General features: G+C 45.8%; 1 protein-coding gene across 6 annotated transcripts in view; it reads left to right on the top strand.

Annotated features, from left to right (window-relative positions):
• The window catches only part of LOC139567741 (SH3 and PX domain-containing protein 2A-like), a 138,587-nt gene that overhangs the window by 69,779 nt on the left and 42,886 nt on the right, over positions 1-25,922 (top strand). For 5 of the 6 annotated variants that reach the window (XM_071389202.1, XM_071389199.1, XM_071389204.1 and 2 more), the window contains exon 6: positions 11,832-11,860. In XM_071389202.1, the coding sequence (XP_071245303.1) occupies positions 11,832-11,860 (29 nt within the window). Of the gene's footprint in view, positions 1-11,642; positions 11,861-25,922 lie in introns of those variants that run through there. The other variant, XM_071389203.1, reaches the window with a different exon arrangement.

Genomic DNA, 25,922 nt, shown 5'->3' with positions numbered 1-25,922 from the left:
CCTATAGTACCCTCTGTTACACCTATAGTACCCTCTGTTACTCCTATAGTACCCTCTGTTACTCCTATAGTACCCTCTGTTACTCCTATATTACCCTCTGTTACTCCTATAATACCCTCTGTTACTCCTATAATACCCTCTGTTACTCCTATAGTACCCTCTGTTACTCCTATAGTACCCTCTGTTACTCCTATAGTACCCTCTGTTACTCCTGTAGTGCCCTCTGTTACTCCTATAGTGCCCTCTGTTACTCCTATAATACCCTCTGTTACTCCTATAATACCCTCTGTTACTCCTATAGTACCCTCTGTTACACCTATAGTACCCTCTGTTACTCCTATAGTACCCTCTGTTACTCCTATAGTACCCTCTGTTACTCCTATATTACCCTCTGTTACTCCTATAATACCCTCTGTTACTCCTATAATACCCTCTGTTACTCCTGTAGTGCCCTCTGTTACTCCTATAGTGCCCTCTGTTACTCCTATAATACCCTCTGTTACTCCTATAATACCCTCTGTTACTCCTATAGTACCCTCTGTTACTCCTATAGTGCCCTCTGTTACTCCTATAATACCCTCTGTTACTCCTATAGTGCCCTCTGTTACTCCTATAGTACCCTCTGTTACTCCTATAATACCCTCTGTTACTCCTATAGTGCCCTCTGTTACTCCTATAGTACCCTCTGTTACTCCTATAGTACCCTCTGTTACTCCTATAATACTCTCTGTTACACCTATAGTACCCTCTGTTACTCCTATAGTACCCTCTGTTACTCCTATAGTGCCCTCTGTTACTCCTATAGTACCCTCTGTTACTCCTATAGTACCCTCTGTTACTCCTATAGTGCCCTCTGTTACTCCTATAGTACCCTCTGTTACACCTATAGTACCCTCTGTTACTCCTATAGTACCCTCTGTTACACCTATAGTGCCCTCTGTTACTCCTATAGTACCCTCTGTTACACCTATAGTACCCTCTGTTACTCCTATAATACCCTCTGTTACTCCTATATTACCCTCTGTTACCCCTTTAATACCCTCTGTTACACCTATAGTACCCTCTGTTACTCCTATAATACCCTCTGTTACACATATAGTATCCTCTGTTACTCCTATAGTACACTCTGTTACTCCTATATTACCCTCTGTTACCCCTTTAATACCCTCTGTTACACCTATAGTACCCTCTGTTACTCCTATAATACCCTCTGTTACACATATAGTATCCTCTGTTACTCCTATAGTACCCTCTGTTACTCCTATGGTACCCTCTGCTACTCCTATAGTACCCTCTGCTACTCCTATAGTAGCCTCTGCTACTCATATAGTACCCTTTGCTACTCCTATAGTACCTTGCCTACCAGACTGGTAGTGTTAGGACTGGAACAAGACTACTCCTGTAGCTGTTTCAAACTGAGTCAAGAGAATGAGTCAAACCTTTCCAAAGGGCACGGCTGCTAAGGTAGATTGAATTCTTAGACCATGATCTGATTCCACTGCGGCCATGTGTCTCTGTACAGTAAAAATCAATCCCACCAATCGCATCTTGAAAAGGGCAGACCTTGAGGGATCCAGATCAGTTATAGTCTGTGTGGGAGGTGCAGGGATATAACACCATTGTCAGTAAAACCTATATTTATGTTTATTTATTTTCCCTTTTGTATTTTAACTATTTGCACATCATTACAACACTGTATAAAGACATAATATGACATTTGAAATGTATTTATTCTTTTGGAACTTTTGTGAGTGTAATGTTTACTGTTCATTTTTATTGTTTAATTCACTTTTATTTCTTATCTATTTCACTTGCTTTGGCAATGTAAACATATGTTTCCCATGCCAATAAAGCCCCTTAAATTGACGTTGAAATTGATATTAGGGACATCTGCCTGTGAATGGGAGTACTGCAACAGAGAGACAAATTCAGGGCTGATTTCATTGATGTGCCTTAGAATAGCTCAACTTGGTTTTCAAATGGGAGTTCTTCATCTTTTATAATTATTTTTACGTCTTAAATGAGATGTACATTCTTTGTATGTCAAGTCTTTCTCGGTGTAGCGTCAGTCTATCTTTCAGTCTTTATCTATTACACACCAACACAGCAGTGTCAAAAGCCTCAAAACATGCGCAGTTCATTTGTTGATCCTTCTCCGCACAGATGAACTTGAAATATATGCTTGTGAGCTTGAGTTTCACCTGGAATCAACAACCAACACATTAAAGACATCTTGAATCTTCACTTTTAAGCATTTCCCTCAAGTACAGCAGCATGGTCATGCTCATTCCAAAAACTCACCACGAGGTGGCGCTCTCCTCGATGTAAATGGCCCTATCTGGAAACAGCTGTCTAGACCCAGATCAGCTGGAATACAGTGCAGACTGCAGGGCTGCAGCCAGTGACCCTGTGGTTCCAAACTACAGTAGGGAGAAAAGTGTCCCAGGGGGCTTTCCGTCAGAGATAAATGTGTCCACTGTCTGGTATTTTCCTGTTTTTTTTTCCCTCTCTGTCATTATTGATGTACATTTTGGCCCCGGGCTGTTCCTGTGAGAGATAGATTTCCAGACAAGATTCCTTGTCTTTCTGATCGCTTTTAAGATTCTCTCTCCCTTTTTCCTCTGTCTGACATGGGAGGAATTTTCACACTTTCTTTTAGCTGTGATTTAAATTGTGGATGAATGTGAATGGAGTGGCCATTTCCACAGCACCTGTCTCAGTGCTCAAACTAGGCTAGACAGTACAGTATTGTTCATCAATAGATGCACTTAGAATATTGTATTATAATCCCTGTCTGACTGAATGAAGGATGAACGGTTTTATACCCTTCAGTTGAATGTCAAATTTGATTGGTCACATACACATATTTAGCAGATGTTATTGCGGGTGTAGCGAAATGCTTGTACAAAGTTGCTTAGGAGCTAAATATGTTAAATATGCTAAATACGTCGGCACTAACTGACATCATCGTTGCTCAGAACTCACATTGTTCACCACCTTCCTGTAAATAACAACTACAATCCCCTTTGAGAGACAGTGGTCCCAGTCTTCAGTCTTCTTATCAGATTATAACTGAGATAAGTCATGGACTCAAGTGATTGGTCAGCTGTTGGGGCCTCTCCGCAGGCTATGAGCTAAGTAGCATTGTGTTGTGTCTCCAATCAACAGACTGGGCCTTTTTGGCTAATTAGAAAGAAGGGATGGGTGTTAGGGGAGGGGGGTAATTTGTGTGTTTGTGGGGGGGTAATTGATTCTCTGTACCCTTTTAGGGGAGGGTTGCTAGTGGGCAGAAGGAGCTTGAGCCTTAGCCCAATAATTATGGGGGTGGGGAGGGAGAGTTGAGGGGTGGTGATATCGTACTCCTCAGGGATTCAGGGTTCAGGTTAGGGGGGTTGGCTAAGGGGGCTGAGGTTCAGATTGGGTTTACTTAGAGAGAGAGAGAGAGACAGACAGAGAGAGAGAACAACAAAGGCAACATCTACTCGTGTTTTGTAGATTTCAAGAAAGCATTTGATTCAATTTGGCACGAAGGTCTTTTTTATAAACTAATAGAAAGTGGTATTGGAGGGAAAACATATGATTTTATTAAATCAATGTACACTAAAAACAAATGTGCGGTTAAAATTGGCAACAAGCAAACAGACTTCTTCTCTCAGGGGCGGGGAGTGAAACAGGGCTGCCCAATAAGTCCAACATTATTTAACATCTACATTAATGAATTGGCAAAAACATTAGAAGAATCGGCAGCACCTGGTATCACCCTACACAACACTGAAATCAAGTGTCTGCTGTACGCAGATGACCTGGTGCTGCTGTCTCCCACTAAAGAGGGGTTACAGCAACACCTAGATCGTCTTCACAGGTTCTGTCAGACCTGGGCTCTGACCGTTAACCTAAAAAAAACATATTATATAAAAACACATATATAATATTATGATATTCCAAAAAAGGTCCGGAAATAAGGATGACAAATATACATTCTATTTGGACACAGTTCTATTAGAACACACCAAAAACTACACATATCTAGGACTAAATATCAGCAACACAGTTAGCTTTCACATGGCTGTGAATGAGCTGAGAGACAAAGCAAGAAGAGCATTCTATGCCCTTAAAAGGAACATCAAAATTGAAATTCCAATTAGAATCAAATTTTTTCAATCAGTTATCTTCTTATGGCTGCAATCCCGTCACCGGGATGATATGATAACAGCCAGTGAAAGTGCAGGGCGCCAAATTCTAACAGAAATCTCATAATTAAAATTCCTCAAACATTCATGTGTCTTATATCATTTTAAAGGTAATCTTGTTGTTAATCCCACCAAAGTGTCCGATTTCAAATATGCTTTTCAGCGAAAGCACTACAAACAATTATGTTAGGTCACCATCAAACCACAATAAGCACAGCCATTTTTCCAGCGAAAGATAGCAGTCAGAAAGAGATAAAATTAATCACTAACCTTTGATTATCTTCATCAGATGACGCTCATAGGGCTTCATGTTACACAATACATGCATGTTTTGTTTGATAAAGTTCATATTTATAACAAAAAATCTGAGTTTACATTGGAACTAGTGAATGTGACGCGCCAAAAACATCAAGTGATTTTGCATAGCCACATCGTTTCAACAGAAATACTCATCATAAATGTAGATGATAATACAAGTTATACACATGGAATTATAGATATACCTCTTCTTAATGCAACCGCGGTGTCAGATTAAAAAAAAAACAAATCATGCAATAATCTGAGACGGAGCTCAGAACAATAGCCAAATTAGCCGCCATGTCGGGGTCAACAGAAACCAGAAAATACATGATAAATGTTTCCTTACCTTTGATGAACTTCATCAGAATGCAGTCCTAGGAATCCCAGGTCCACAATAAATGCTTGATTTGTTCGATAATGTCCGTTATTTATGTCCAATTAGCTACTTTGGTTAGCGCTTTTGGTAAACAATTCCAAAGTCACAAATCGCGTCCACTATAATGTGACAATGTCCAAAAGTTCCGTAATAGTCAGTAGAAACATGTCAAACGATGTACTGAATCAATCTTTAGAATGTTGTTAACATACATCTTGAATAACGTTCCAACCGGAGAATTAGATTGACTTCAGAAGAGCGGTGGAACGGAGGTCCTCCTCATGTGAACGCATGGTCAGCTCGTGGCAGACCTGACTAATTCCTGTCTCCTTTGGCCCCCCTTCACATTAGTCATCAGACAAAGTTATATTGACTGTTGACATCTAGTGGAAGCCTTAGGAAGTGAAAACTCATCAATATCTCGCTGTAATTTCAATGAGAGCTTGGTTGAATATCTGCCACCTCAGAAAAAATTCAAACAGGAAGTGGAACTTCTCAGGTTTTTGCCTGCCATATGAGTTCTGTTATACTCACAGACATAATTCAAACAGTTTTAGAAACTTCAGAGTGTTTTCTATCCAATACGAATAATAAATATGCATATATTAGCAACTGGGACTGAGGAGCAGGCAGTTTACTATGGGCACCTCTGTGCACCTTTCATCCAAGCTACTCAATACTGCCCCTGCAGCCATAAGAAGTTAAAGAACCAATTGCTCTATATGGCAGTGAAGTATGGGGTCCACTCTCTAATAATGAATTTACTAAATGGGACAAACATCCAATTGAAATATTGCATGCAGAGTTTTGCAAGACTGTATTGCAAGTACAAAGAAAAACTCCAAATAACGCATGTAGGGCAGAATTGGGCCAATACCCCCTCCTCATTCGAATAGAAAAAAGAGCCATCAAATTTTACAACCATCTAAAAACAAGTGACCCTAAAACATTCCATCACACAGCTCTACAATGTCAAGAGATGAAACCAGAGAAGAGTCCCCTCAGCCAGCTGGTTCTGAGGCTCAGTTCACCAACCCAAACCAACCCCATAGAGCCTCGGGACAGCCCTCAGAAAATCTGGCCCAACCAAATCATCACAAAAAAAGAGAAAAATATATCACCTATTGGAAAGACACCACAAAAAATCAAAGTAAACTTCAATGCTATTTGGCTCTAAACAGACAGTACATGGTGGCAGACTATCTGACCACTGTGACTGATAGAAAACTGAGGAAAACATTGACTAGGTACAGACTCAGTGAGCACAGTCTGGCTATAGAGACCGGTCGTCACAGACAAACCTGGCTGCCCAGAGAGGACAGGCTGTGCTCACTCTGCTCCAGGGGAGAGATAGAGACAGAAGTGCATTTCCTACTACACTGTGACAAATACTCAGACCTAAGAGCATATTTCTTTCCCAAAATTATAATTCAATACAAAGAATTTGAAACTATAAAAGATGAAGAAAAAATCTAATATTTATTGGGTGAAAAGCCAAAATGTGCAGTTTTGGCAGCCAAATATGTGTCCTCCTGCCACAACCTGAGGGACAGCCAGTGAAAAATGCAAAGTAATGTTGATAATATTTCCCATTTAGCTTAGTTTTGTTTTGTCTTTCGTACCAGGTCATGTGTCTTCTCAAGTCATATTGACACTGGTCTACTACCATTGCTTTAATGTATTGTTGTTCTGATTAATATTGTTGTTGTAGCTGTTATTAATGGTAATCCCATGTCCACTACTACTATTATTATTGCTGTTAGTCCCACCATTTATTTATATATAAATATATATATATTGTAAATTGAATTGAATAGAGAGAGAGAGAGAGAGAGAGAGAGAGAGAGAGAGAGAGAGAGAGAGAGAGAGAGAGAGAGAGAGAGAGAGAGAGAGAGAGAGAGAGAGAGAGAGAGAGAGAGTAACACTGTACATAGACATTTGAAATGTCTCTAAATGTCTCTCTCTTTGTGAGTGTAATGTTTACTGTTCATTTCTGATTGTTCATTTCACTTTTGTTCATGATCTATTTAACTTGCTTTGGCAGTGTAAACATATATTTCCCATGCTAATAAAGCCCTTTGATTTGAATTGAGAAGGCAAGAGAGAGGGAGGGGGGAGAGAGAGAGGAAGGAGGGACAGATTAATTTGGAAAAGTGCACATTTACCTTCAAACCACCGGGCCAAACTCTGGGGGCCTTTGGGTGTAATTAGTGCACAACCATCATGTTATTACTGTAGCTAAAGACCCCCTCAGCCTTTATCTCTCAATCTGTTCCAGTTCATACACTGTCAATGAGAAACAGATTGCCTGCTTTGGATAGTCGCTCACAGGATTTAAAGACAGTCTCAATTAACTCCTTAACCCTGCTTTTTTGCCCTAACCCTTCAATGTTTGTAGATCTGTAGGGTAGAAGCAATATGGTGGAAGCCCCCCACTACACGGCTTATACCCAGACCTTTCAGATCTGAAAACATTGAAGGGTTAGGGCCAAGGGGAGGGTTAGGGAGTAATTTGGGACCGGCTGGTACAAAGAGGAATGGAGGGTCTCCGTTCACAGCGGTTCAGGAATGGCTTGACCAACCCAGTGTCCTCTCTACTGACCTATATCACAGAGGGTCAGGGGTCACATTTGTTTGACCTGCTAATCAATCAGTCAGTGGATCTGTTTAACTGGCCTCACGGCTTCCTAAACGTGCGTTCAGTGGTTGAGCGGAGGCATGGCGTACTCATGTTTGTGTACGTGTGTAGGCCTACGGACAGTTTGTCACACACACACATTCTTACTGTAATCAGTCGGATTTCACTTTTCGCCCTTGAGTCTTTGAGTGACAATGACTTCCTAGACGTATGAAGGTCATTGACCTTTAACGTCTGCTGCCATGTGTGATCAGTCTTCTAAATTTAGCATGGTTGTACAGAAAAAACTAATACTTATTTTGAAATGGAGACAGCATTTTGATTCCTACTGCCTGTAAAGGGGAAACACTAGCCCTCAGAAACCACACACACACCCTCGTGAAATAGTCTACAATATACTTACATATTTTCCCCCCTCCTTTTCCCCTTCCTCTTTCCCTCTGTCCTTAAAATATTTATCTCATTACGATACATAGGAAGGGAGCTATCGGCCAGAACTCACCGCCTCACCCCAGAGGGAACAGTATTATTTCAGCCTCGAGTAAACTGGTCACTAGCCAGAGGGCCCCCCCCTAATGTCTTTCAGATGCCTCCCAAAAACCCGGGGCTCAAAACTGCCAAAAATAACCATCCCTAGTCCCATTGACCACAAGCCTAACCTGGATGCGAGCTAGCTATTAGCTTAGCGGCTGGGCCAGGCTAAATCTGCTAATGGGCTAATTTAGGTCACCGTTTACTTGTGTTCAACGCTAGCTAGCGGTTAGCTGCTACTGTAGGCTAGTGCTAGGTTAATGGGATAATTTATGTCAATGTTTACACATACTTAACAGTTTGTTGAGTAGATGTATGTAGGCCCCTCTGTTGTTGAGGGTTAATGCAATTCCTGAATGCTTAGCTAAGCTCAGGACCATCATATGATGATAATCAGGGGTGCAACTTTGGTTTTAGAAGTGGGGGGGGGGCATTATATATATTTATATATGTATATACAACGGGTGGGTCTAATCCTGAGTGCTGATTGGTTAAAAGCGTTTTCCAGCCGGTGTCTATTCCACAAGTTACCCTATTTACTCTGTTCCATCTGACTGCGCAATCCACTGTCTCATCAGCCCAGCCAGGCACTTTATAAACTTCATCTCCACTATAAAAAGCATCTAGACATTAGCTCACATTTCTTTTAGACTAACATTTTGTTTTCAACAGCGGAGATTTGTATTAACCTTACTGTCTGTCTCTCCAACATTTGCAACGTTGTTTCAATAGTCAGATTCGATCTCCTGCTGTCCCATAGTAATGAACGTGTTGTGAGTCGGGACGAGACAGACAGACAGGCAGGCAGTGTTTCTCAGCCAGTCGAAATCGTGAATCAGCTGGCATCATTTTTATGGATATATACAAAAAAATATACATTTAAAAAAGGTCAAACGAAACACAGCTAATGTGCTGTCTTTCCAGCTTCAGTTTGATGTGATTGTGTTACTCTAGCTGTGTTGTTGGCTAGCTCCTCTAAACAACAGTGTTGTGACGAGTGAGCACAGTTTCTATGCCAGGCGAAATCGCGACTCATTAGCTCCTTGTTATGGATGTATCCAAATAAATGTCACATGTCCACCCCCGTCCCCAGTGAAAGTTGTGCTCCCGATGATAATACACCTCAAAGCGTTTTTAGTATGACCTTTATCAGGGTCCTATTCATTAGGCACCAAATGGAGGACAAAGGCTTGTTCGTTTCCCACTGCAAAACTGTACACGTTGTACTCTAATGAATACTGTACGACCCTGTTTACCAGGACGTAGTTAATAACTGAATCGAAAGACACACAGTATCGATTTAACCAGGAGACTGTTCTTGTTCTCAAGTATGAAGGGTTATTAGTTAGCTACTGTGAGTCTGTCATTGTTGATCCATCCATGTAATAGTCATTCTATTTCCATGGATCCATCTATCTCACTCAACACGATGACGATGCACAGTATTGCTAATAGAAAGAACTGGACAGAAATTCCAAAGCTGGAGTTGCTGGTTGTGGTTGATGCACATGGACATTTACAGTTGGACGAAAAAGTGCTTACGCAGTTGACTTTTCTTGATTTTGACTTCTTTATAAGATGTTCAGGACAGGTTTCCCTTGTAAATGAAGCCCAGCAGGCATCGTTTAACAGTCTCCAGGGTAGAGGAGTACAATTAAGTACTATTCAGCCTGCTGCGGTGTTCGACCAAACAAGCGCTTTCCTTACTACACAGCGTGAAACATGGAAGGCAATTTACTTGTACTATTTGTACAAGTTAAGTATTGATTGAGTTAGTATTTTAGTATTTTAAGTGCTTAAATAGATATTCAACTTGAAAATATGTCTCCTCTCCTCTCCTCTCCTCTCCTCTCCTCTCCTCTCCTCTCCTCTCCTCTCCTCTCCTCTCCTCTCCTCTCCTCGCCCTCCACTATTTAGGTTTTGACTGTCAACCTGGGAGCCATCCCTCTGTGTCTGTGTAGTTTTAAAGGCCCTGGTAACCCACTACCCCTAGCTCAGGTCACATTGTGTTGTAAACTCTGGAAGTGAGACCTCTTCTCCTGTTAACTCTCCAACACTGGGGACTGGCATAGCTAGGTGGGCCTTTGTTATGGGGTTATAGGTAGACAGCACTGACAGTACACTAGTGTAGAGTAGTGTTAAGTGGTATTCAATACAAAACAGATGTTGACGAGTTGAATTGTGAGATTACTATAGAAATATGTACTAAATAATCATAGAATTACAGAATATAGAATCATGGAATTATATAGTGTAAAATTATAGAAATAAATATAATTGTTGTTGTTGTTCTATTTGGGTATATCTATATGTACATATATATCTGGATGTCTATAGAAACGTAGCAGTGGATCCTAAGAAAGTGAACATGCCCATTGAAAATTCTGGAAATCTCTATCACCCATAAAGAAGAGGATATTGGCAGCATTGCCAACACTGCAGCAGGCAGGACCAAGGACAGAAAAAGCAAATATCCTGCTAGCTGGTACAAGAATTCTCCTTCCCCAAATGATTTACAATAAAATCCTAGCTCTAGCTATAGTCTCACTGTCAGCTGAATACAATAGCTTCAGTTGTTTCTCTTTAGCTGGAGGGTCATCTGCCCAGAGCGGCTGACCACTGATGACACCAGGGTAGGAGCTGGAGTCCGTCTGGTCACAATGGACAGTATTCTGACCTGACCTGGCTGGCCATTAGAACAATATAAGTGCAGTATTCATGATCCTCTGTAGAGAGCTACAAAGAGGCTAATTGAGGCAGGGCATTGACTCTGAAAGGGCTATCATGCCTTTATGCCACTAGGGAGGTAGAGAGAGATGGCTACAGACCTTGGATTGGTCGTCTGGTCTCGGGTGAAGTGTGTGTGTGTGTGTGTTCACTCACAGCGACAGCCCAGGATAATCATTTCCTTAACCTCTCATTAAAAATACCACTAACTGCATCGTCATCCTGATGAAACACCAAGCTGTTCCAAGCATCATTCTGCCCTCTGCAGTTAACACACACACACACACACACACACACACACACACACACACACACACACACACACACACACACACACACACACACACACACACACACACACACACACACACACACACACACACACACACACACACACACACACACACACACACACACACACACACACACACTCCCCCGTCACCAGCAGTCATCAGTCATAGCACAGCACAGCACACCACAACACACACCCATTCAGCAGGGCTAGTTCCGCTCCGCAGTCCGCATGTCCTTCATTTAGCCGTAGTTTAGCTAGCAACGTAAACCAATAATAATCCATTAAGAAGACTTAAACAGATCCTCCCTCTCTTTCTCTCTGATGGAGGAAACGAGGAAAGGGGGTTGAAGAGGAGGGAGGGAGGGAGGGAGGATGGTGGTGCCGTTTCAGACGTCACATGACCAGGTTGTCAGTTGGCCCTACTCATTCCTCTCTCTCTCTCTCTCTCTCTCTCTCTCTCTCTCTCTCTCTCTCTCTCTCTCTCTCTCTCTCTCTCTCTCTCTCTCTCTCTCTCTCTCTCTCTCTCTCTCTCTCTCTCTCTCTCTCTCTCTCTTTCACATACATACTCTCATACTCGCTCACTCACTCACTCCTCTCACACACACACACGCCTCTCTCCGTCTCTGCGTGCGGGCTGAGCTGTGTGTGTGTACGTGTGTGTGTGTGTATGTTAACGAGGTCAAGGAGTGACAGACACCCTATGTGCGTCTCCTCTGTGCTGCTGTCTCTTCACTTGACTCTCATCATGTCCCTCTGTTGTTGCTTCTTTTTTAGGGACTATGGATCATCCAAGCGCAAATCAGGTAAGGCACCTGTCTTTCCACCGCCCTATTGATTTAAAGTGTCTTCATGTTTTCCACAGTATGTATGTTGTAAGACATTGTAATTCTGTCAGCAGACTATATCCTCTACAGGGTAATTGATTGACTTAAGTAGATGGAGGGAAACGTTACCCCCCTTCTTCTTCAACCTGTAGCACTGAATGATCTGTCATCCTGGTGAATGGTACTTGTCCCACAGCGTGATCTATCTGTCCCCTTAACTGTCGCTTTCATGTCTATCTGTCAATGTGGGTTTTGTTTACTTGTCCGCTGACGGAACAGAACAGTGACAGACTGTTGACCAGCGTTTTTGGGGATGTGTTCCAACTGAACAAACCCTCTGTATAGCCTCGCCTCGCCTTGAACCCTGGGTGGGGTCGATGGAGTATTGAAACTCCTGGGGATGTCTCAGCAAGGATAGCCGTTGATGTTCCTGTTCTGTCTGCCAGGATTCATTATTTTCTGTTGTGGGGAGAGACAGATTGCATCCTAAACGGCATCTTATTCTCTATAATGCATTATTTTTTGAACTATAAAGGGAATAGGGAGCCATTTAGGGCACAGTCATGGTCAAAGCCGTTCAAATATTTGGCTGTGGGCTTTGGTTTAAGGCATAGAGATAGCTTTGTATGACATATGCCTTAAATGAATGTAGAGTGTGAAGGATGCTGGGGCAGATCCTAGAGGGAGACACCATTGTGCATACTGTATCACTACTGTATTGGAAAGTGGGTGGTTTAGCCTGGTTCCAGGTCTGTTTGTGCTGTCTTGCCAACCCCCATGGTCAAAGAGTTGGCAGGACAAATCTGTGACTCGGCTGGATGGGTGTATGTGTGTGGTAGAACATATGACTTCCTCTTATTGTATACTAGGCTATTCAATATGACTGACCTATGGAATATGAACTTGTTCAGTGGGTCAGATATATACTGTGACTAAGCTGTTTATCCGTACATTCATACTTGAAAAGGCTTTGAGGTCGACATTAGCCATCTTAACGTGTTAGCATGGTCATTTCAACATCCGGCGCCGAAACGAGATGGCCGCCTCGCTTCGCGTTCCTTGGAAAATATGCAGTATTTTGTTTTTTTATGTGTTATTTCTTACATCGGTACCCCAGGTAATCTTAGGTTTCATTACATACAGTCGGGAGGAACTACTGAATATACGATTAACGTCAACTCATCATCGTTCCTACCAGGAATATGACTTTCCCGAAACGGATCCAGTGTTTTGCCTTCCACCCAATACAATGGATCTGATCCCAGCCGGCGACCCTGTGCGACGCCGTAAAAGGGGCAAACGAGGCGGTCTCCTGGCCAGGCTTCGGAGACGGGCACATCGCGCTCCACTCCCTAGCATACTACTCGCCAATGTCCAGTCTCTTGACAATAAGGTTGATGAAATCCGAGCACGGGTAGCATTCCAGAGAGACATCAGGGATTGCAACGTGCTCTGCTTCACGGAAACATGGCTAACTCAAGAGACGCTAACGGAGTCGGTGCAGCCAGCTGGTTTCTTCATGCATCGCGCCGACAGAAACAAACATCTTTCTGGTAAGAAGAGGGGCGGGGGGGTATGCCTTATGATTAACGAGACGTGGTGTGATCATCATAACAACACACAGGAACTCAAGTCATTCTGTTCACCTGATCTAGAACTCCTCACAATAAAATGTCGACAGCATTATCTACCAAGGGAATTCTCTTCAATCATAATCACAGCCGTATATATTCCCCCCCAAGCAGACACATCGATGGCCCTGAACGAACTTTATCTGACTCTTTGTAAACTGGAAACCACACACCCTGAGGCTGCATTCATCGTAGCTGGGGATTTTAACAAGGCTAATCTAAAAACAAAACTCCCTAAATTCTATCAGCATATCGATTGTGCTACCAGGGCTGGAAAAACCCTAGATCATTGTTATACTAATTTCCGCGACGCATGTAAGGCCCTCCCCCGCCCCCCTTTCGGAAAAGCTGACCACGACTCCATTTTGTTGATTCCAGCCTACAAACAGAAACTAAAACAACAAGCTCCCGCGCTCAGGTCTGTTCAACGCTGGTCCGACCAATCTGATTCCACGCTTCAAGACTGCTTCGATCACGCGGATTGGAATATGTTCCGCATTGCGTCCAACAACAATATTGACGAATATGCTGATTCGGTGAGCGAGTTCATTAGGAAGTGCATTGACGATGTCGTACCCACAGCAACGATTAAAACATTCCCAAACCAGAAACCGTGGATTGACGGCAGCATTCGCGTGAAACTGAAAGCGCGAACCACTGCTTTTAACCAGGGCAAGGTGACCGGAAGCATGACCGAATACAAACAGTGTAGCTATTCTCTCCGCAAGGCAATCAAACAGGCTAAGTCCCAGTACAGAGACAAAATCGAGTCGCAATTCAACAGCTCAGACACAAGAGGTATGTGGCAGGGTCTACAGTCAATCACGGATTACAAAAAGAAAACCAGCCCCGTCGCGGACCAGGATGTCTTGCTTCCAGACAGGCTAAACAACTTTTTTGCCCGCTTTGAGGACAATACAGTGCCACTGACACGGCCCCCTACCAAAACCTGCGGGCTCTCCTTCACTGCAGCCGAGGTGAGTAAAACATTTAAACGTGTTAACCCTCGCAAGGCTGCAGGCCCAGACGGCATTCCCAGCCGCGTCCTCAGAGCATGCGCAGACCAGCTGGCTGGTGTGTTTACGGACATATTCAATCAATCCTTATCCCAGTCTGCTGTTCCCACATGCTTCAAGAGGGCCACCATTGTTCCTGTTCCCAAGAAAGCTAAGGTAACTGAGCTAAACGACTACCGCCCCGTAGCACTCACTTCCGTCATCATGAAGTGCTTTGAGAGACTAGTCAAGGACCATATCACCTCCACCCTACCGGACACCCTAGACCCACTCCAATTTGCTTACCGACCCAATAGGTCCACAGACGACGCAATCGCAACCACACTGCACACTGCCCTAACCCATCTGGACAAGAGGAATACCCATGTGAGAATGCTGTTCATCGATTACAGCTCAGCATTTAACACCATAGTACCCTCCAAACTCGTCATCAAGCTCGAGACCCTGGGTCTCGACCCCGCCCTGTGCAACTGGGTCCTGGACTTCCTGACGGGCCGCCCCCAGGTGGTGAGGGTAGGTAACAACATCTCCACCCCGCTGATCCTCAACACTGGGGCCCCACAAGGGTGCGTTCTGAGCCCTCTCCTGTACTCCCTGTTCACCCACGACTGCGTGGCCATGCACGCCTCCAACTCAATCATCAAGTTTGCGGATGACACTACAGTGGTAGGCTTGATTACCAACAACGACGAGACGGCCTACAGGGAGGAGGTGAGGGCCCTCGGAGTGTGGTGTCAGGAAAATAACCTCACACTCAACGTCAACAAAACAAAGGAGATGATTGTGGACTTCAGGAAACAGCAGAGGGAGCACCCCCCTATCCACATCGACGGGTCAGTAGTGGAGAAGGTGGAAAGTTTTAAGTTCCTCGGTGTACACATCACGGACAAACTGAATTGGTCCACCCACACAGACAGCGTCGTGAAGAAGGCGCAGCAGCGCCTCTTCAACCTCAGGAGGCTGAAGAAATTCGGCTTGTCACCAAAAGCACTCACAAACTTCTACAGATGCACAATCGAGAGCATCCTGTCGGGCTGTATCACCGCCTGGTACGGCAACTGCTCCGCCCACAACCGTAAGGCTCTCCAGAGGGTAGTGAGGTCTGCAGAACGCATCACCGGGGGCAAACTACCTGCCCTCCAGGACACCTACACCACCCGATGTCACAGGAAGGCCATAAAGATCATCAAGGACAACAACCACCCAAGCCACTACCTGTTCACCCCGCTATCATCCAGAAGGCGAGGTCAGTACAGGTGCATCAAAGCAGGGACCGAGAGACTGAAAAACAGCTTCTATCTCAAGGCCATCAGACTGTTAAACAGCCACCACTAACATTTAGCGGCCGCTGCCAACATACTGACTCAACTCCAGCCACTTTAAAAATGGGAATTGATGGAAATTATGTAAAAATGTACCACTAGCCACTTTAAACAATGCCACTTAATATAATGTTTACATACCCTACATTACCCATCTCATATGTATATACTGTACTCTATATCATCTACTGCATCTTGCCATCTTTATGTAATACATGTACCACTAGCCACTTTAAACTATGCCACTTTATGTTTACATACCCTACAGTACTCATCTCATATGTATATACCGTACTCTATACCATCTACTGCATCTTGCCTATGCCGTTCTGTACCACCACTCATTCATATATCTTTATGTACATATTCTTTATCCCTTTACACTTGTGTGTGTATAAGGTAGTAGTTGTGGAATTGTTAGGTTAGATTACTTGTTGGTTATTACTGCATTGTCGGAACTAGAAGCACAAGCATTTCGCTACACTCGCATTAACATCTGCTAACCATGTGTATGTGACTAATAAAATTTGATTTGATTTGATTTGATATAGAAATAGTTGCTTAGCCGTAGCATAAGATGTACGTGCGTGAGTCACCATTATCGAATCAAAGTTTATTGGTTGCGTACACAGATTGGCAGATGTTATCGCAGGTGTAGCGAAATGCTTATTGCGAAGTTAGCTAGGAGCTAGAAACAGGGTGATCGTGTCTATTAGCGCCATGTTATCCATGCTATGTGCATCTTAAAGGGATAGTTCAACCAATATGTGCATCTTAAAGGGATAGCTCAACCAATATGTGCATCTTAAAGGGATAGCTCAACCAATATGAGCATCTCAAAGGGATAGCTCAACCAATATGTGCATCTTAAAGGGATAGCTCAACCAATATGTGCTTCTTAAAGGGATAGCTCAACCAATATGTGCATCTTAAAGGGATAGTTCAACCAATATGTGCATCTTAAAGGGATAGCTCAACCAATATGTGCATCTTAAAGGGATAGCTCAACCAATATGTGCATCTTAAAGGGATAGCTCAACCAATATGTGCATCTTAAAGGGATAGCTCAACCAATATGTGCATCTTAAAGGGATAGCTCAACCAATATGTGCTTCTTAAAGGGATAGTTCAGCTGAATCCATACTAATATTGGACTTCTATGGGTTTAGAAAATGCTAGCTAGCTAAGTAAGCGGTTGGTGACATTGGCTAAATAAACAAAACAAAAGCATGGATTGCCCTCTGTTCTTGTCCATGGACTGCTTTCAGGGTAAGACCAATAAGACCAATAAGTAGATTTAGTCATTTAGGTGAACTATCCCTTTTAATATCTCTCTTTCCAACGCACAGAGGTTGGGAGAGTGAAGGGAGAAGCACAAGTCAGACTTTTGCATGAATTTTAAAATAGAAAAGAGCAGGAAATGCTTTGAGGTTAATGATCAATGACATGTCCGTCCGTTCTGAAGCCTAAAAGGCAACTTTTTGATAGTTTAGTAGTGGCTGCCTGCCCATATCTACAAGCCAATATGATTTTCAGATTGTTTGTTATATTGCATGGTGATATCAGGGTGCTTTGCAGTAATATTATTGTCACGATTGTTGAAATGAGTGGACCAAGGCGCAGCGTGCGTAGAGTTCCACATTATATTTAATGATGAAACTTACAACCAAAACAACAAAGAATATGACAAACGTGCAGTATTGCAGTGCTCAAGGCAACTATACAAAAACAAGATCCCACAAACAACAGGTGGGAAAAGGCTGCCTAAATATGATCCCCAATCAGAGACAACGATAGACAGCTGCCTCTGATTGGGAACCATATCAGGCCAACATATAAAACGAAAAACTAGAATGCCCACCCTAATCACACCCTGACCTAACCAAATAGAGAAATAAAAGTATCTCTAAGGTCAGGGCGTGACAGTACCCCCCCCCCAAAGGTGCGGACTCAGGCCGCAAAACCTGACTCTATGGGGGAGGGTCCGGGTGGGCATCTAGCCTCGGTGGCGGCTCCGGTTCGGGACAAAGACCCCGCTCCGCTCGCGGATCCCTCCGCTTCCGTGGAACTGGACCGTGGATCGTCGCCGGGGACTCTGGACCATGGATTGTCGCTGGGAACTCCGGACCGTAGATCGTCGCCGGGGACTCCGGACAGTAGATCGTCACCGGAGACTCCGGACTGAGAACCCTCGCTGAAGGCTCTGGACTTGGAACCCCCGCTGGAGGCTCCGGACTAGGAACCGTTGCTGGAGGCTCCGGACTGGGAACCGTCGCTGGAGGCTCTGGACTGGAACCGTCGCTGGAGGCTCCGGACTGGGAACCGTTGCTGGAGGCTCTGGGCCATGGATCGTCAACGGAGGCTCTGGGCCATGGATCGTCAACGGAGGCTTCGGGCCATGGATCATCAGCGGAGGCTTTGGGTCCTGGATCATCACCGGAGGCTCCGGGCCTTGGATCATCTCCGGAGGCTCCGGGCCATGGATCATCACCGGAGGCTTCGGGCCCTGAATCATCACTGGAGGCTCCGGGCCTTGGATCATCTCTGGAGGCTCCGGGCCATGGATCATCACTGGAGGCTCCGGGCCATGGATCATCACTGGAGGCTTCGGGCCATGGATCATCACTGGAGGCTCCGGGCCATGGATCATCACTGGAGGCTCCGGGTCATGGATCATCACTGGAGGCTTCGGGCCATGGATCATCTCTGGAGGCTCCGGGCCATGGATCATCACTGGAGGCTCCGGGCCATGGATCATCACTGGAGGCTTCGGGCCATGGATCATCACTGGAGGCTCCGGGTCATGGATCATCACTGGAGGCTTCGGGCCATGGATCATCACCGGAGGCTCCGGGCCTTGGATCATCTCTGGAGGCTCCGGAACATGGATCATCACTGGAGGCTCCGGGCCATGGATCATCACTGGAGGCTTCGGGCCATGGATCATCAGCGGAGGCTTCGGGCCCTGGATCATCACTGCAGGCTCCGGGCCATGGTTTATCACTAGAGGCTTCGGACCATGGATCATCACTGGAGGCTCCGGGCCATGGATCATCACTGGAGGCTCCGGACTGGGAACCGTCGCTGGAGGCTCCGGACTGGGAACCGTCGCTGGAGGCTTTGGGGCCATGGATCATCAACTGAGGCTTCGGGCCATGGATCATCACCGGAGGCTCCGGGCCCTGGATAATCACTGGAGGCGCCGGGCCATGGATAATCACTGGAGGCGCCGGGCCATGGATAATCACTGGAGGTTTCGGGCCATGGATCATCACTGGAGGCGCCGGGCCATGGATCATGACTGGAGGCTTCGGGCCATGGATCATCACTGGAGGCTCCGGGCCATGGATCATCAACGGAGGCTTCGGGCTATGGATCATCACTGGAGGCTCCGGACTGCGAGCCGTCGCTGGAGGCTCCGGACTGCAGACCGTCGCAGGAGGCTCCGGACTATGAATCATCACTGGAGGCTCCGGACTGGGAACCGTCGCTGGAGGCTCTGGACTGCAGACCGTTGCTGGAGGCTCTGGACTGCTAGACCATCGCAGGAGGCCTGGTGCGTGGAGCTGGCACAGGACGTACCGGGCTGGGGAGACGCACAGGAGGCCTGGAGTGTGGAGCTGGCACAGGACGTACCGGGCTGTGGAGGCGGGCTGGAGGCATGGTGCCTAGAACATGCACAGATTGTACCAGAACGATAACACGCTCCTCAAAGCGAGTGCGGAGAGCTGGCACAGGACGTGCAGGGCTGGGGAGGTGTACTGGAGACCTGGTGCGTGGGGCCGGCACAGTCTTCACCAGACGGCTAGCACGCTCCTCAGTACGAGTATGGAGAGCTGACTCAGGTGGCATTAAACTGAGGACATGCTCCTTAGGGCGAATGTCGTGCCTCATGCACCAACACAACAGCTCTCTCATAACTCTCTCCTCCAATTTCCCCATCAACTCCTTAACTGTCTCTGATTCACTCCCTTCACTCCCCTCCAAGTTCACCTTCCTCTCCCAGACTGGCTCTGGTTCAACCCTCGGCTCCGCCGACCACCCCGTGTGGACTGGCACTGGTTCAACCCTCGGCTCCGCCGACCACCCCGTGTGGACTGGCTCTGGTTCACACCTCGGCTCCGCCGACCACCCCGTGTGGACTGGCTCTGGTTCACACCTCGGCTCCGCCGACCACCCCGTGTGGACTGGCTCTGGTTCACACCTCGGCTCCGCCGACCACCCCGTGTGGACTGGCTCTGGTTCAACCCTCGGCTCCGCCGACCACCCCGTGTGGACTGGCTCTGGTTCACACCTCGGCACCGCCGACCACCCCGTGTGGACTGGCTCTGGTTCACACCTCGGCACCGCCGACCACCCCGTGTGGACTGGCTCTGGTTCACACCTCGGCTCCGCCGGCCACCCCGTGTGGACTGGCTCTGGTTCACACCTCGGCTCCGCCGGCCACCCCGTGTGGACTGGCTCTGGTTCACACCTCGGCTCCGCCGACCACCCCGTGTGGACTGGCTCTGGTTCACACCTCGGCTCCGCCGACCACCCCGTGTGGACTGGCTCTGGTTCAACCCTCGGCTCCGCCGACCACCCCGTGTGGACTGGCTCTGGTTCACACCTCGGCTCCGCCGGCCACCCCGTGTGCCGCTCCCCCAACATTTTTTTTGAGGCTGCCTCTTGGGCTTCCGTCGTGGCCGCGAACCCCGGTGTCGTTGTTGTTGCTCCTTCGCTGCCTCCGCCTGCTTCCATGGCAGGCTTCTGTCTCCTGCCATAATCTCGTCCCACGTCCAGGATATCCTCCACTCCTGGCTTTCCTCCCAGGCCCAGGATCCCTGCTCCTCCTGGGCACGCTGCTTGGTCTGTGGGTGGTGGGATCTTCTGTCACGATTGTTGAAATGAGTGGACCAAGGCGCAGCGTGCGTAGAGTTCCAAATTATATTTAATAATGAAACTTACAATCAAAACAACAAAGAATATAACAAACGTGCAGTATTGCAGTGCTCAAGGCAACTATACAAAAACAAGATCCCACAAACAACAGGTGGGAAAAGGCTGCCTAAATATGATCCCCAATCAGAGACAACGATAGACAGCTGCCTCTGATTGGGAACCATACCAGGCCAACATAGAAAACTAGAATGCCCACCCTAATCACACCCTGACCTAACCAAATAGAGAAATAAAAGTACCTCTAAGGTCAGGGCGTTACAATTATACTGTAATAATTTACCTTCAACTAGTTTTCCTTCTAACTTTGGTCTTACTTTTTTTCAATCTGTTTTTAAAATCAGTTACAACATGCTTCAAGAACATTTAGTTTAATCAGAATAACTAATAGCAGTTAATCAAAGTCAATCATAATTTGCTAAATGTAATCGACAAGTTGTTTGGAGCATAGAACACAAACCCAACGAACTTCCTTAAACCATCAGGTTCGCCAATGCCCCGAATGAGATCACATCTATTCGATTAAATCCTTTATTTTCTTTACCAGAACCCTAATTTAATTTCCTTAGAAACTGACTGCTTTAAATGAGATTTAAGACATTGGTGCCTTTTCCTCATCCACTTCCTGAGTGCTGATCTAGGATCAGTTTAGCCTTTTAGATCATACTGAATGAGATTACATGGACAGCGAGGACCTGATCCTAGATCAGCACTCATCCTACAGATGTTTTATGAATTCAGGCCTTTTGTTTGGGCTGAGGAACATGTGGTTTGGTGTATCTGCAATGACAGTAAGATTAATGGTTTGAGATCTTAGCTGGTTGGCATCAAATCCAATTATCCCTTTGTGATTTAGTGGTTACTTTAGTCCATCTGTCTGTCAAGATTATGTTTTGTCTGGATGGACAGACAGTAAGTTCAGTAGTTCACCCATCTGACAGGTTGTTGCATAATAGCCTGAGTTTTTACTTAACTTATTGGTTTATTGGGATCCCCATTAGCTTTTGCCGGAAGCTGCCACTATTCTTCCTGGCATCCACACAAAAACATCAAACACGACAATAACACGGATACACTGATAGACAAGAACAGTCACACAAATGGGAAATACAAACAATACAACTAAAGACTAATTTGTGTGGAGATTGTGTGTGTTAGAGTGTGTGTGTGTGTGTGTGTCATGACCTGACAAGGGAAACTCTGGAACCTAGTTATAGCCTCAGGGTAATGTTTATTTCTGGTCAGGTCAAGTGGGCAGGAAAAGTCCTCGCCTGCCCATTATGTGTGAAGGGAGGCTGAGGCTTCAGGAATCCCATGATAGGCTGGTGCTGCTACACGTCCAATGGACATCGACCAATAATGGTATCTCTTTGCATATGAAAGATAGTCTCGCCATATCTTCCCGACCCAGGATGTGAACTCGGAACCCTCTACATAAGAACACAGCCTATAGGTTCCCTGAACTTTAGACCCCATCACTGTCGTTCGTTCCTCAGCAGGACTCAACATAGGAGGGAGTGACTCTCATAGCTGTGTATTAGAACCAGTAGTTAACATGAGGGACAGGGTTATAGTAGCACGCTACTGTAGTTTGTGGTGCGTTTCATTTGGGTTTTAGCTGCAGTATAAGTCAGGAGATGACATGGTGTTAGCCTTCCCATAGACTCTGTTTACAGTATGGTCTGCATGGCTCCATGTCTGCAATGCCACAAAATTGCATGGAGTTAGTTACAGCATATAGGCTACACCATTAACTGATTATGTGACCTTTTCCAAGTTAATACTGGTTCCTCTATTAACTTTAGATGTTTCATTCAGCTTTTACACAATATTCGTCCCTTTTTACCAATTTGACATGAACTTTCTTCACTTATCAGCTTAATCTACATAGTGGGGGCTTAATCCTCATCAGAAACCTCCTCGGTCCAGATGAAAACCTCCAAGGTAATAAAGGCTGTGAGGAAAATAAAGGTGAGAAGTGGATGGGAGGGGTCCGTCCCTCCCTGTCAGTCCTAGAGAGTTTCTGCCTTGCATGTGAAGGCCAGATGCAGTGAACAGAGGCTGCTTCCCAAATGTCGTCCTATTCCCTTTATAGTGCACTACTTTTAGCAGGACTCATAGGGCACTGGTCAAAAGTGGTTCACTATGGAGAATAGTGTGCCATTTGGGACGCCGACCAGAGTGAATGTGGAGGCCAGGGGTTGAAAGAGAATGTCAGTCTGAATACAGTCCCTGGTCTAGTGTTTACGTGGCATCCCGCGTAAGATTCCAGCGTGATGTAGAAATGCCTTATGGGGTTTACGTGGGGCCTGCCGGGCTGGGGAGAGGAGTGCGTGTGTGTATATGTGGGTGGGGTTGGTGTGTGCGAGCCTGTGTGTGTTTTGTTTGGAATGGTAAGAGGGGTGGTGATTTTTTTTTGGGGGGGTTGGGGTAACACAAGGAAGAAGACAACACCACATGGTTATAACAGCTCATCCTCCCAAGAAACAACAAATGTAGTCATTCTTCTTGCCTCACTGGGACCTTGTCATTCTCTGCATTGAACGTCATCACGCAGCGAGCTCTTTAAACGTCAGCGTATCATCCTTTGCTATTATCATCCTCTGTCTGTATGTCAAGATACAGCTGAATAATGTGCTTATAGAAAACCCATAGCTAGAGCCTCCCGAGTGGCGCAGTGCTCTAAGGCACTGCATCGCGGTGCTTGGGGCATCACTACAGACCCCCGGATTTGATCCCAGGGTTCTTCTCCCAGTCCACAATTGGCCCAGTGTCATTTGGGTTAGGGCAGGTTTTGGCCGGTCGGGATGTCCTTGTCCCATCGCACTCTAGCAACTCCCGGTGGCGCTCTAGCGACTTCACGCTGACTTCAGTCTCCAGTTGTACAGTGGCTCTCGAACTTCGCCTCTCCCGAGTCTGTACGGGAGTTACAGCGATGGGACAACACTGTAACTACCAATTGGATATCACGGAAAAAGGGTGTAAAAAGTACAAAATAAATAAATAAAAATAGCTCTTTCACCCAACATTGGCTGCAGTGAGTGCAGTTATAACGCAGTGCAGTGAGTGCAGTCATAAGCCTGTGCAGTGACCATACAAGCAGACAGTCCAACAATGCCCAACATTAAGAGATATTTGCTCTCTATTGTAATGGTTGGCTTGGAGAGAGTGTAGCTGTGTTTGCCTAGCTCTTGTATCGGCCGAGGTCTCTCCCAAAGAGAAATGAGAAAGATACATGTTTTAGCAGCCAGATCCCACTGTGACTGAGTGACTCAAAACAGAAGGAGAGAGAGAGAGGGGAGGGATGGCGAGAGAGTGAGAAATGGAGAGAGTGAACCAAACACATTCCCAGTCTAAATAGGAAGAGGGTAGAGAGAGGGTAGAGAGAGAGGGTAGAGAGAGAGGGTAGAGAGAGAGAGAGAGAGAGAGAGAGAGAGAGAGAGAGAGAGAGAGAGAGAGAGAGAGAGAGAGACCAGACTGCGAAACAGATGTAGCTTGAGCAATTTGGCCTCACCCCTCTCTCTGTCCACCCACATTCTGTGACTCCCAGCTGGGTGGGTTAGCGACTATTTTGTCACCGCTAATGGCCAATCAACACCAGTATTTTGTCATCACCACCGCCAGTGTTTGTCATTGCTAATGGTTAGCATCACTCTCGGTTTGCGACTGTCATTGTGATCAATGTGAGTGGTTGGTTCACATTTGGGTGTCGACTCAATAATGGTTCGTAGTTATTTGTTGTTTCTAGCCGTAGTCTTGTCATTGGCAATGGTTGTCTTGTCTGTGATCCTTGTTTGTCCTTGTGAATCTCACAGTTGGATACTGTGTCTTCCCTGTTAACTGCTGTCGTCTCAATATTGGTTAGCCAGTATGTGTTGTTTCTAGCTGTTTTTCTAGTCTTGGCATTGGTTGACAAGTGGTTGTCACTTCTTTCCGGCCACATCCTGATGTGTGTTGACAGCTAGCTCTGTGAGGCACCGTCACTAGGCCCAGCATGCTAGAGTCTCTCTTTGCTTTGACTCACATGCTTTTATGTTATGAAGACATCTTGGAAATGGGACTTGTTATTTTGGCAACAAAATCCACCAGACAGATTGTGACATCTGTTGTGAAATGTATTGTAATGTTTTTAAAAATGGTCTATGACTGCCTTAACTTTGCTGGACCCCAGGAAGAGTAGCTGCGCCCTTGCAGCAGCTAATGGGGGATCCATAGTAAATACATATACAACTGAACTTTGACCAGACAAGCTGTCTCAATGCCTTTCAGTCAAAACATATTTCACATTTTCTCTTCTCTGCTTGAAAGCTTATAGTATAGAGTGATTTTAGGCGGAGGGATGAGTGATTTACAGGGGGATGGATGAAAGAGAGAGAGAGACAGAGAGAAGGAGGGGGGAGAGAGAGAGAGAGAGAGAGAAGGAGGGGGGAGAGAGAGAGACAGAGAGAAGGAGGGTGTGGAGAGAGAGAGAGAGAGAGAGCGCCAGACAGCAACTAGCTTTTCCAAACATAATCTACTAAATCGATGAAATTACGGGACAGATGGCTAATAAGCCGTTCCAAACAAAACCTGGAAATTAGTGACCTTAGAAAAACTATTTGTCACCGCCACAAGTCCCTTCATTGCTGGGTAATGTGGACATTGTGGGGTTGGTGGAAGAAGGAAAACGACCCACACCATACCAGCAGGAGGGAAAAAGAAAACACAGTGACTGGAGTCTGCTCGGGTTAGTGGGCCATCATCAGAGAACCCTGAAAGGAATTAAGTGTGTGTGTGTGTGTGTGTGTGTGTGTGTGTGTGTGTGTGTGTGTGTGTGTGTGTGTGTGTGTGTGTGTGTGTGTGTGTGTGTGTCTCTTTCTGTGTGTGTATGTAGCAGCGGCTCTCCACTCTCCAGTTAATATCAATCATATGTTGAGTGCTGCGCTCAAAGAAACGTCTCATCTTTCGCTAGCTGGGTTTAGTTTGGGGGGTGTATGTTAACTGGGGTTGACCCGGCTGACCCGGGCCACTCTACAAGCCTCCCTGGGTGGACCAGCATCAATCTCCTCAGCTCCGTGCGACTCTGGAGAGAAAGAGAGAGAAACAGAGAGAGAGGTTCTGACCTTTATTATATCATTTGAAAACTGAAAGGGAT

This window comes from Salvelinus alpinus, chromosome 2 (assembly GCF_045679555.1).
Source record: "Salvelinus alpinus chromosome 2, SLU_Salpinus.1, whole genome shotgun sequence".
In the NCBI taxonomy this organism is placed as follows: domain Eukaryota; kingdom Metazoa; phylum Chordata; class Actinopteri; order Salmoniformes; family Salmonidae; genus Salvelinus; species Salvelinus alpinus.
The sequence above is the reverse complement of the archived record's forward strand: the minus strand, read 5'-3'. Positions and strand labels throughout refer to the sequence as shown.